Here is a 12,702-nt window from a genome sequence, read left to right as displayed (position 1 = left end):
TTAATTGATCAGATCACATTGATCGCTTCTTCTAGAGGATGCTGAATGAAAAGTGAAGATATTCTTCAGGACTGAAGCTCTGCGTCCCTCCATGATGCTGCACTGGACGCCAGTGTGAGAATGTAAGTGCTCGTTTGCCGTGAAACGTGTCCAGATCTCATGAATGAGAAGCTGTCGAATGAAGGTGGACTCTGTAGTGTGCATGAACATTTACTGCTGCTGTTTTACGACGACGCATCATTTGTGTGCGCGTGCCAGAACTTTACCATAAAAACACTGTGATGATGTTACGAGCATTTTGATATGCTTTACAGCTCATTAAATCATATGATGTTAATTGTACTACCAACCAATCACAGCCATTAATATGTGTTTATTTCTGTGTGCAATGGGCTGAGCATGCGCCTATTCATGTATTATGAATATTTTACCCAAAAGTACAGATCGTCAAAAATGATTTTATCATTACTTATGCCATAAGATATTTGTTTCCATCCATTTCCTTGTCAAAATACTTTTATTTATTTATTTATTTATTACCATATTATGAGTTTTTAAATTAATGTGGTTAGGAAAAAGTACAATTGGGGATCACTGACAACTGTGCACTCTAATGTTGGGTTAAAAACACCCCAAGTTGGGTTGGAATTGACAAACCCAGGTATTGGGTTGTTTTAACCCAGCAGTTGGGTTAAATGTTTGCCCAACCTGCTGGGTAGTTTTATTTAACTCAACTGTTGTTTAAAAATTACTGTATTGCTTAATTAAAATGAACCAAAATATGTTTGAAATGAACATTTATTAATAACTTTAATGAATAATAATTAAATGAGAAACATTTATTAAATTGCTTATTAATAAATGTTCACCTTTTGATTATTATTGTTGCCTGTATAATTATGTATCTGATTTTTAATTTCCAACATTCCAACAATTTTGGGTTGTCATCCACTGGGTTAAAACATCCCATTCGCTGGGTTAAAACATCCCATTCACTGGGTTAAAACAACCCAATCGCTGAGTTAAAACAACCCATTCGCTGGGTTAAAACATCCCATTCGCTGGGTTAAAACAACCCATTCGCTGGGTTAAAACAACCCATTCGCTGGGTTAAAACATCCCATTCACTGGGTTAAAACAACCCAATCGCTGAGTTAAAACAACCCATTCGCTGGGTTAAAACATCCCATTCGCTGGGTTAAAACAACCCATTCGCTGGGTTAAAACATCCCATTCGCTGGGTTAAAACAACCCAGTCGCTGAGTTAAAACAACCCATTCGCTGAGTTAAAACAACCCAATTGCTGAGTTAAAACAACCCAATCGCTGAGTTAAAACAACCCATTCGCTGGGTTAAAACAGTCCATTCGCTGGGTTAAAACAACCCATTCGCTGGGTTAAAACAACCCATTCGCTGGGTTAAAACATCCCATTCGCTGGGTTAAAACAACCCATTTGCTGAGTTAAAACAACCCAATCGCTGAGTTAAAACAACTCATTCGCTGGGTTAAAACAACCCATTCGCTGGGTTAAAACAACCCATTCGCTGGGTTAAAACAACCCATTCGCTGGGTTAAAACATCCCATTCGCTGGGTTAAAACAACCCATTCGCTGGGTTAAAACATCCCATTCGATGGGTTAAAACAACCCAATCGCTGAGTTAAAACAACCCATTCGCTGGGTTAAAACATCCCATTCTCTGGGTTAAAACAACCCAATCGCTGAGTTAAAACATCCCATTCGATGGGTTAAAACAACCCAATCGCTGAGTTAAAACAACCCATTCGCTGGGTTAAAACATCCCATTCTCTGGGTTAAAACAACCCAATCGCTGAGTTAAAACAACCCATTCGCTGGGTTAAAACAACCCATTTGCTGAGTTAAAACAACCCAATCGCTGAGTTAAAACAACCCATTCGCTGGGTTAAAACATCCCATTCGCTGGGTTAAAACAGCCCATTCGCTGGGTTAAAACATCCCATTCGCTGGGTTAAAACATCCCATTCGCTGGGTTAAAACAACCCATTCGCTGGGTTAAAACAGCCCATTCGCTGGGTTAAAACATCCCATTCGCTGGGTTAAAACAACCCATTCGCTGGGTTAAAACATCCCATTCGCTGGGTTAAAACAACCCATTCGCTGGGTTAAAACAGCCCATTCGCTGGGTTAAAACAGCCCATTCGCTGGGTTAAAACAGCCCATTCGCTGGGTTAAAACAGCCCATTAGCCGGGTTAAAATAACAACATCCCAGTTTGTCCATTTTCAACCCAACTCGGGTTGTTTTTAACCCAACATTTTTTAGAGTGTGATCAATATAATATAATATAATATAATATAATATAATATAATATAATATAATATAATATAATATAATATAATATAATATAATATAATAGATAGGCTAACAAAGAACAGTTACAAAAGAGAAAACACACATGCACTAGACATGAACTAAACATAAACTGTAGTATAAAACACTGTTTATAACTGATAACAATAAAGTCACATTATATATAATTAACTAATAATTCCAAACAAATATGGTTCACATAGAAAAATATGTGAATGTCCCTTTATATTATACCATTTTAATTATATTTAACTATATTTTCCATATGTATCAATTTTTTTAATATTTGCCTATTCAGATATGGCATGATTTCCTATGCACAATTAAAGCCAGTTTGTACTTGTTGGATTCGGTGTTTATAACATCCTACACACTTTTTTGTATTATCTGATGCAAAAGGAATCGAGACTTCTGAGCTCCAGGAGCCTGAGCCAGCAGCAGCTTCAGGACCAGCGTCAGTCCTCACACGGAAAAAAACTAAAACGCGTTTCTCCTCAAGCCAGCCGTAGTGAGTGTGTCCCTGGCGGGCCGCCGTCGCGATGGGCGAGAACATGTCGAAGAGGCTGAAGCTCGTGACGGGCTCAGAGTCAGAGATGGAGGAGCGCAGCTTCACAAACCCTTTCCCGGACTGGGATCAGGGACTGATGGTGTCCTCGACTGCAGGAGAAGACGACAGTAACCCTAACGAGCCGTTTGATGCGAACGGAAAGGTTTGTGATCGATTTATTCGCAACTTTATCGGTTGTTTGTCACAGTAACGGACCGTGTCAGAGCAGGTGTGTGTTTGTTTACAACAGATGCTCCGCTTGATAACCTCAGTAGATGCCCGAATTTAATCATGCACATGTTCAGATTCTGATCTCTATTATAGTCTGGCCCTGCAAGAAGCTAAAAATAATCTAACCCAAATACAGGTGGGCGTTTCCTCTTCTGCTGGACATTTAAAGGGATAGTTCACACAAAAATGAAAGTTCTGTCATTAATGACTCACCCTCATGTCGTTCCACACCCGTGAGACCTTCGTTCATCTTCAGAACACAAATTAAGATCTTTGTGATGAAATCTGAGAGCCTTCTGTCCTTCCATTGACAGTCAACTACTACTTTTAAGACCAAGAAAGGTATAAATACATCCTAAAATGAATCTGTTTAACTCCAGTGGTTTAACGTCTATTTTATGAAGCGATGCGAGTGCTTTGTGTGCGTTAAAAAATCTAATTTACTAAACACGTGTTTGTTTGTGCTAAAAAACATAATTTACCACTTTATTTACAAAATATGAATGTGTAGCGTACATCTATGCAACAACATCAGCTCCCGCGTCAACACAACACGCATGTGTCGTGGTGCTCTCTTAAATGCACGTCTGTTTGTTTTTGTTTGTGCTAAAAAACATAATTTTGCTCGCGCTAAAAAACACAATTTACCACTTTATTTACAAAATATTAATCTCTAACGCACGTCCATGCAACAAGGTCTGCTCTCGCGGTCTCTTGTAAACGTGCGTTTGTTTGTCTGCGCTGAAAACAAAATTTACCACTTTATTTACAAATGAGTAATCTCTAACGCACGTCCATGCAACAACGTCCACTCTGGCATCAACACGCGTCGCATGCGTCGTGGTGCTCTTGTGAACGCTTTTGTTTGGTTTTTTTTGTGCAAAAATACATCATTTTGTTTGCTCTAAAAAAAACATAATTTAACACTTTTATTTACAAAACATTAATCTCTAACGCATGTCCATGCAACAACGTCTGCTCTCGCGTCAACGCAGCACGCATGCGTCGTAGTGCTCTAGTAAATGCGCATTTGTTTGCGTTAAAAACATAATTTACCACTTTATTTACAAAATATTAATCTCTAACGCACGTCCATGCAACAACGTCCACTCTGGCGTCAACACGCGTTTGTTTGTTTTTTTTTGTGCAAAAATACATAATTTTGTTTGCTCTAAAAAAACATAATTTACGACTTTTATTTACAAAACATTAATCTCTAACGCACGTCCATGCAACAACATCTGCTCTCGCGTCAACGCAGCACGCATACGTCGTGGTGCTCTAGTGAACGCGTTTGTTTGTTTGCTTGTTTGCGCTGAAAAACATAATTTACCATTTTTATTTACAAAATATTAATCTCTAACGCATGTCCATGCAACAATGTCCACTCTCGCATCAACGCAATGTGCATGCGTCATGGTGCTTTTGTAAACGTGCGTTTGTTTGTTTGTTTGTTTGTGCTAAAAACTAAATTTACCACTTTATTTACAAATTAGTAATCTCTAACGCACGTCCATGCAACAACGTCCACTCTGGCATCAACACGCGTCGCATGCGTTGTGGTGCTGTTGTGCTCTCGCGTCAACACAACACACATGCATTGTAGTGCTCTCGTAAATGTGCGTTTGTGTGGGCTACAAACAATTTTGTTTGCACTACAAAACATAATTTACCACTTTATTTACAAAATATTAATCTCTAACGCACGTCCATGCAACAACGTCCACTCTGGCGTCAACATGCGTTGCGTGCGACGTGGTGCTGTTGTGAACACTTTGTTTGATTTTTTTTTGTGCATAAATACATAATTTTGTTTGCTCTAAAAAACATAATTTACCACTTTTATTTACAAAATATTAATCTCTAACGTATGTCCATGCAACAATGTCCACTCTCGCATCAACACAACATGCATGCGTCGTGTTCTCTCGCAAACAGGCGTTTGTTTATTTGTTTGTTTGTGCTAAAAAAACATAATTTACTACTTTATTTACAAAATATGAATCTGTAGCGCACGTCCATGCAACAACGTCCGCTCTCGCGTCAACACAACACGTATGCGTTGTGGTGTTCTTGTGAATGAGCGTTTGTTTGTTTGTTTGCAATACGAAACATAATTTTGTTTGTGCTAAAACATAATTTACCACTTTATTTACAAAATATTAATCTCCAAAGCACGTCCATGCAACAAGGTCTGCTCTCGTGAAATAATCATGTCGGATATTAATATTTGTAAATAAAGTGGGAAATTATGTTTGTTTGTTTTTTTGTGCAAACAAAGCACTCAAAAAAACAAATATGGATTTTCATATTTGTTGAGGAAAAAGATGCAGCATGGATGCAGCTGTCTAAGCTTTGACTCACATTACTTGTACTACTGGTCAAAAGTTTGGGGTCAGTAAGATTAAAAAATTAATTATTAATTCCTATAGAAAGGATGCACGACCAAAAGTGACATTTATAGACATTTATAATGTTATAAAAGATTATATTTCAAGTAAATGTTGTTCTTTTGAGCTTTTTATGTATCAAATAATCCTGAAAAATTAAATGTATGACGATTTCCACAAAAATATGAAGCGGTTTTTAACACTGATAATAATCATAAATGTTTCTCAAGTATCAAATCATCATATCAGAATGATTTCTGAAGGATCATGTGACACTGAAGACTGGAGTAATGATGCTGAAAATTCAGCTTTGATCACAGGAATAAATTACACTTTACTATATATTCACATAGAAACCGCTGATTTACATTGGAATAATATTTCACAATTTTATTTTTATTGAACACAGCATTGGTGAGCAGAAGAAACTTCTTTCAGAAATATTAAAAAATCTTACCGACCCCAAACTTCTGAACAGAATAAACAATATAATGCATCAAACTTGTCTTTCCATCAGTATTTCCAAAACTGATATGACAACCATATTCACGCTTGTCTCGTCTTCAGTGACTGTTTGTTTGATCATGATCAGGGATTAGTTTCTGGTTAATCCCTTCAGATGAGTTGAAGTTTTAGTTTATCAGCTTCGACACTCGAGCTTCACACTTGACAGGATTTTCACACACGTGATGGAATATATTAAACAGTTGAATGTTGTTTGATGCCCTCATTTCTTGGATCGTGAAAAGTGGGACGTTCTAGTTTCTTGACAAAGAGATTAGGGCTGTCATGATTATGCAGTTCATTATGTGATTATGGTGATTAATTGTGGTACAAATATTTGTTAACAATTTAATGGCTTGTTTTGTTCATTTTACTTTATCAAGAAGTCATTAATTCACATACAACATGTCTTTAAAGGCTTTGCCAACCAATATTGTGCAGTGCGACAGTAATCTATTTACATCAGAAGCAGCACAACTATTTTCAACATTGATAATAATCATAAATGTTTCTTGAGCATCAAATCATCATATCAGAATGATTTCTGAAGGACCATGTGACACTGAAGACTGGAGTAATGATGCTGAAAATTCAGCTTTGATCACAGGAATAAATTACACTTTACTATATATTCACATAGAAAACAGCTGATTTACACTGAAATAATATTTCACTGTTTCTACTGTATTTATGATCAAATAAATAAATGTGGCCTTGGTGAGCAGAAGAAACATTAAAAAATCTTACTGATGCCAGTGTACATTGCTAGTCTGCAAGTGCACATCATCGAGTGTGACTTCTTGAAAGCATCGTCACGAAGCCTTTCATTTTGATGCTCTCCTCTCCTGTTCAAATCAGTGTGCTGGTTTCACGTCTCGGCTCATCAAACAAAAGCCACCTCCGATCGTGCCTGTTTCTTCACTGCAAACGGAGGAAGGCTTTATCTGCTTCAAACACTCATTCCCTGAGCAGGCGGCTTGCGTTTCAGAGCAAACGGAGGAGGCCGCTTCACTGCTTTTAAAGCTCAATGTGGGACTGATTAGATCTGGTGTTTTTGGGACATACCATGGTCAGGGCTCCTAACTAATATACTGTATGAGAGCAGTGGCACTGTTGTCAACAAGATCTACAGAAGGTGGTGTTGGGCGGGGTTTAATTGTAAAGGTAATTTAATCATGTTAATCATGTTTTGCATTAATAAGTGCAGTTACTAATAATATTATATGTTTATTTATGGGAAATGTGACAGTAAAGCACTGAGCTTGAATTGAGATGTAGATAAAATTAACTTTTATTGATGACAGTAACATGTAAAAACCTAATTTTTAATAGGGAAAAATGTAAATATTAAACTCCTATGAAATGTACCATCCTTAACTGACCAACAGCTTCAGTGATTATAGAATGAGTGCTTTTTACTTGCTTTCTGTGTATTTCAGTCACAATTTGAGGAAAAGTTTTTGTTTTTCATGAGACTTTTTGACTTTTCCTACTTTTGTCAATTTTATTTCTATAGCACAACAACACTCAACACCAGTTAACCAGTGTGCTTTACATCAATGCAAGAGACAATAATATATATATATATATATATATATATTCTTGAAAATTGCTTTATATATATATATATATATATATATAATATATATATATATATATATATATATATATATATATATATATATATATATATATATATATATATATATATATATATATATATATATATTTATAAATAAGAAAACCATAAAAACAAAACACACAATACATTTCATCATTGACCATATATGCTAGTTCAAAAAGGTAAGTTTTTGACCTAGATTTAAAAACAGATATGGAAGGAGCAAATCTAATCTACTTTCCCCCATATGGGAGTGGAAATGGCTAATACTCCAATAAGTGCTCCTCTGCCGCCATCTACTGGTTATACTGGTACTTTCATGTCTTTTTAAAGGTGCCCTAGAATTAAAAATTGAATTTACCTTGGCATAGTTAAATAACAAGAGTTCAGTACATGGAAATGACATACAGCGAGTCTCTTTGTAAAGACTCCTTCTTATGTAAATCTCATTTGTTTAAAAGACCTCAAAAGAACAGGCGAATCTGAACATAACACCGACTGTTACGTAACAGTCGGGATCATTAATATGTACGACCCCAATATTTGCATATGCCAGCTCATGTTCAAGGCATTACACAAGGGCAGCCAGTATTAACGTCTGGATCTGTGCACAGCTGAATCATCAGACTAGGTAAGCAAGCAAAAACAATAGAGAAAAATGGCAGATGGATACGCAATCCATACACAACAAACTGTGATGCATTGTGTATTCTGACACATTTTTAACACCATTAACTTCTTGAGCAATTTGAGCTACAGTAGCTCGTCTGTTGGATCGGACCACACCAGCCTTCACTCCCCAAGTGCATCAATGACCCATGAAGGTAGTACCAGAGTGTTTTTGTAAGGGTTTTAGCTTCAGAGCAATGCTACTCTGAGAAGTCCTTTAGATTCAAGCCATCTAACACACATGATCTTTATATCTACATCTCTGTTTTCCCCATTGTGGAGGAAAGATCAGAAGGTTTTTCTATCCCACTATGCCTTGTGCTGATTTTCCTTATGTATTCTCCGCAGAGGTTCATGGTTCGCTTCACACGTCTTCTGGTTCAGCAGGGTCTCTTGTTTCCGTCCCCTCAGCTGTCAGTCATCTCTCTGCAGGAAAAACATGTTCATTATTAGATTTGGTTCAGACTGCAGCAGGGCTCTATGGTCAGCCAAGTTACTGCATCACTCGTTCGTTATAAAATGGCAAGTCAAGAAAAAGTTCTCATTCAACTAACAATGTCAACTTAAAATTGTTTGTGCACTTTTTAATATTGACTGCATTTGTCAAGCTCAACCATGGGAAATATAATAATCATTGTGCAATGTTAGCCAAATACAGCTTGAATTATCTACCCCTAGAGGACATTTTTGGGATTATTTCATCTCCTTAGGTACTACCATATTTACTTTGGCATAAATTAAGATTGCACATGTCAGTGTGTGTAGGTGAGAGTTCTGTGTTATAGGTGAGATTCGTTCCTCATTAGGATTCGGCTCACAGACTCACTGCTGCAGCAGAGAAATAACTCTGGATTCGATCCACCTTCACTCTACCATGCCCAAGGTTTCCAAGCTATTGAACTCAAGACTTTCAGAAATAGCAATGCGCATTATGCATTTCCCCCTGTGGCAGCAAACAGAAACTTTTTTCTGTGTTCAAATGTGCTCTTTGTATCAGGGCGACCGCCAAGATCCTGGGGTGCCACATTCCCCTTTGTATCATTGTTAGATTGTCACAGATGACAGCTGATTCGAGATACAATTCACGATTGATCATTAAAAGATTGCAATATTATTCCTCAATTACAATGATTCGGCTGTTTCTGTTAAACGACAGCGAACATTCAGATCTGTGTTCTGATCCAGAGAGAGCCGTTGTCATGTATAACTATGAAACAGCTTCTCAAACAGTCTTTCCAACCACACAGTGTCATTATTTTTGTCTTACAATAATTCAAATGATCACAGAAGTGCTGGGATAAACGTTTATAATTCAGATATAAACACTGATGTCTACGGTGGCGATCAAAATAGAGCAAATCACCTTTTGAAAAGAACTTGTCTCTTCAAATTAAGATTGTAATACATCGTTACACCAGTAGGTGGTGTCAAGTGATTGTATTTGTCATTGAATCAAGAGATTCGTTCAAAAACGCTGATTCATTCATTAATGAAACAAGTTTGAGTCATTGAATCATTCGTTCAACAGATTTCTTTTTTTAATAATTCAAATGAATTAAATATTTTTTAAATAGACTGCATCAATTAACATATAGTAAATTGTTATTTTTTTAGTTGTCTATTCAGAATTGTGGGAGAATCATGATCTGTGTTTTAAACAAGAAATTGTGATATCCAGAATCATGCAGCTCTAACAATTAGCTATTCTCTTTTAGTCTCTTTCTGACTTTATTCAATGTCAAACGTTTGCAAATATTGTTTACAAAAGATGTTGCATTGCAAGGCCATGAAGTCTCTGAGGTACAGTTTACTTTTAAGGGTTAGAAGTGTGTCTATGACATGGATATGCATATATTTGAAGCAGTGATTCATTGAATTTATGATGGAGATTCCACAGGGCTCTGTATTTGGTCCGCAAAATTTCCGAACACTGTGCTCGGTCTAATGCTGTACAGTGCTCAGTGCCAGTGTCCCTTAATATCAGCTAATTAGTAAAACAGCTGTTTGCAAAATTAATCTTGGAAGCTTACTTACAAACTTTCCCCCTTCTCTGAAATAGATCAGCGATGCTTTCCAGAAGAAAGTGCAGAGCAAAATCAAAGACCTTCTCCAACAAATGGAGGAGGGCCTGAAGACTGCAGATCCACACGATTTTTCCACTTATACAGGCTGGACAGGTGAGTACCAAACAGTTCATGCCATGGACTTTACGGCACTTTCAATGAATAAAGTACAAATTGGTGTCCCGTTACCTTTATTTTTGTGCAGAAAGTGTGTTCTTTCATGAAACGCTCGCTGTTACTGTGCGTTTTTCCCCATTAAAAAGAAAAATGTTTCATTAAATTCTTGAATTTGGATTCTACAGTGCCACAAATCAGGATTTTAGACTGCATGCAGATAGTTTCAAATCCCGTTTTGTGCCGAGAAAATTTCAAACCTAATATAAAATAAATGCAAATGTTTTAAAAATGCTGGAGTCCCAATGCTTTGAAAGCTGATTGTCATTCCCAGGCATAGCCCTGCTGTACCTGCAGCTTTACCGTGTGACGCAGGAAGCCTCGCATTTGCAGCGCGCTCTGGATTATGTCAAACGCACACTGAGGAACCTAAACGGACGGCGTGTCACCTTCTTGTGCGGAGACGCCGGGCCTCTAGCCGTAGGCGCGGTTGTTCACCACTACTTGAAAAACCAGGCCGACTCCCAGGAGTGTCTCACTAAGTAAGAACCATTTCAAGCTTTATTTTTGTCTCTTTTCTCTTCAGCATCTGCTTGCACTCAGTAAGTGTGGTTTGGAGATTTTGCACAAAAGATGGTGTGTAAAGGGGGAAAATCCCTTGTTTTACAAACAAAATAACTTTGTATGTGTTATTTAGAAAAATAATTAAATGCATTAAATTAATCCATTTTAATTAATAAGTGCCCCTGTTATGCTATTTTAAGGGGTCCTACAACAGGCTCACATGCATCCAAGGTCAAAAAACACTTTAATTTTATCATAATATTCACTGCAGCATCAGCTATTTTCTCAGCATGTCTGAAACTGTTTGTTTGAAGATTCGGTCTGTTTAAACCCCGCCTCTCTGAAAGCCTGCTCTGCTCTGATTGGCTCAGTCTGCTGTGATTGGTCGGAAACCAAACGCTCATTATCATATCTGAATCTCAGCTCTTGATTCACAGTGATTCGAACAGTAACGATGGTGTCGGTTTTACCGAATCAATCTCATCAAAGTGGAGAAAACAGAGTTTGAACAACACAAACCAAACTCTTCCAGTCTCAGATACGACTGCAGTGATTGAGGGCGGGGCAAGGCAGCCAATGGGCGGATATTATGCAAATTAGTCACAAACCTGCATAGGAAGTAAAACTGGAATTACTAACGACTCATTTCTGGGCAGTTCAGAATCACTTCTTTCTTTTAGGAGACAATAACTCTATTTATTCTGTAAAACTTTGCAGACCTTTAACTTTCACAAACAGCTTTATTAAAACCAATTAGCTGTCATTAATTTGTATTATAGCCTCTATGATTTCTAGAAATTGGCGTCGGCCATTGAAAAACTAGAGTTTATTCTGCTCTCAGATTTCTATACACTTCATCTCTTAGAATAGTAGTGAGGCGAGCATTGATTTGGATTTGATTGAAGAGCTGGAGGTAGAAATTGCTTTTGCTCCTGTGAGGCGTTTCAGTATGCGAGAAACAAATGCTTGTGTTGTAGTGAACGCCGCTCGCTCTCACTCATCCGTCTGCGGGGAGCGTGTTATTCAGCGGCCACATGCGGTGCTCTCTGTACTCATTCGTCTGCAGCTCTCCACATGAGTCTGATTATATATCCTGTGAGCCCTGGGCCAATATTGCGCTTAATTTGCTCACAATTCATTGTGATTTTCATACACATGTTTCAGTTAAACAACAGCACAAGAAAACATGCTACACAATGTTCTAATTATATTAAAGGAGATCTATTATGCTCCTTTCACAAGATGTAATATGCATCTCTGGTGTCTCCAGAATGTGTGTGTGTGAAGTTTCAGCTCAAAATCCCCCACAGATCATTTATTATAGCTTGTCAAATTTGCCCCTATTTGGGTGTGAGCAAAAACACGCCGTTTTTGTGTGTGTCCCTTTAAATGCAAATGAGCTCCGCTTTCCAGAAGAGGGCGGAGCTTTAACAGCTCAACAACAAGAAAGCTGGAGAATCTCACGCAGCCAAAATGAGGAAAGTGTTCAGCCTTACATTGTTCAAACCGGAGTCGACACTGATGGAAACATGCGGTAATATTATAATAAGATCCTTTTCCTACATCGATTGAAATCTGAGCGGCTCTTTTTTCACATGCTTGCAGAGAAAGAATTACCAAAAGCTACTGGGTTGTCCTTTTTCATGTT

General features: G+C 37.6%; 1 protein-coding gene across 1 annotated transcript in view; it reads left to right on the top strand.

Moving 5' to 3' along the window:
- The first annotated feature begins 2,865 nt into the window (after positions 1–2,865).
- The window catches only part of lancl2 (LanC lantibiotic synthetase component C-like 2 (bacterial)), a 31,363-nt gene continuing 21,526 nt past the window's right edge, over positions 2,866–12,702 (top strand). Inside the window, exons 1-3 of the mRNA XM_067377925.1 lie at positions 2,866–3,061; positions 10,373–10,490; positions 10,825–11,032. Of these exons, the coding sequence (XP_067234026.1) occupies positions 2,891–3,061; positions 10,373–10,490; positions 10,825–11,032 (497 nt within the window). The 5' untranslated portion in view covers positions 2,866–2,890. The remainder of the gene's footprint in view (positions 3,062–10,372; positions 10,491–10,824; positions 11,033–12,702) is intronic.

Source organism: Chanodichthys erythropterus, chromosome 23 (assembly GCF_024489055.1).
Source record: "Chanodichthys erythropterus isolate Z2021 chromosome 23, ASM2448905v1, whole genome shotgun sequence".
Classification (NCBI taxonomy): Eukaryota; Metazoa; Chordata; class Actinopteri; order Cypriniformes; family Xenocyprididae; genus Chanodichthys; species Chanodichthys erythropterus.
The sequence above is the reverse complement of the archived record's forward strand: the minus strand, read 5'-3'. Positions and strand labels throughout refer to the sequence as shown.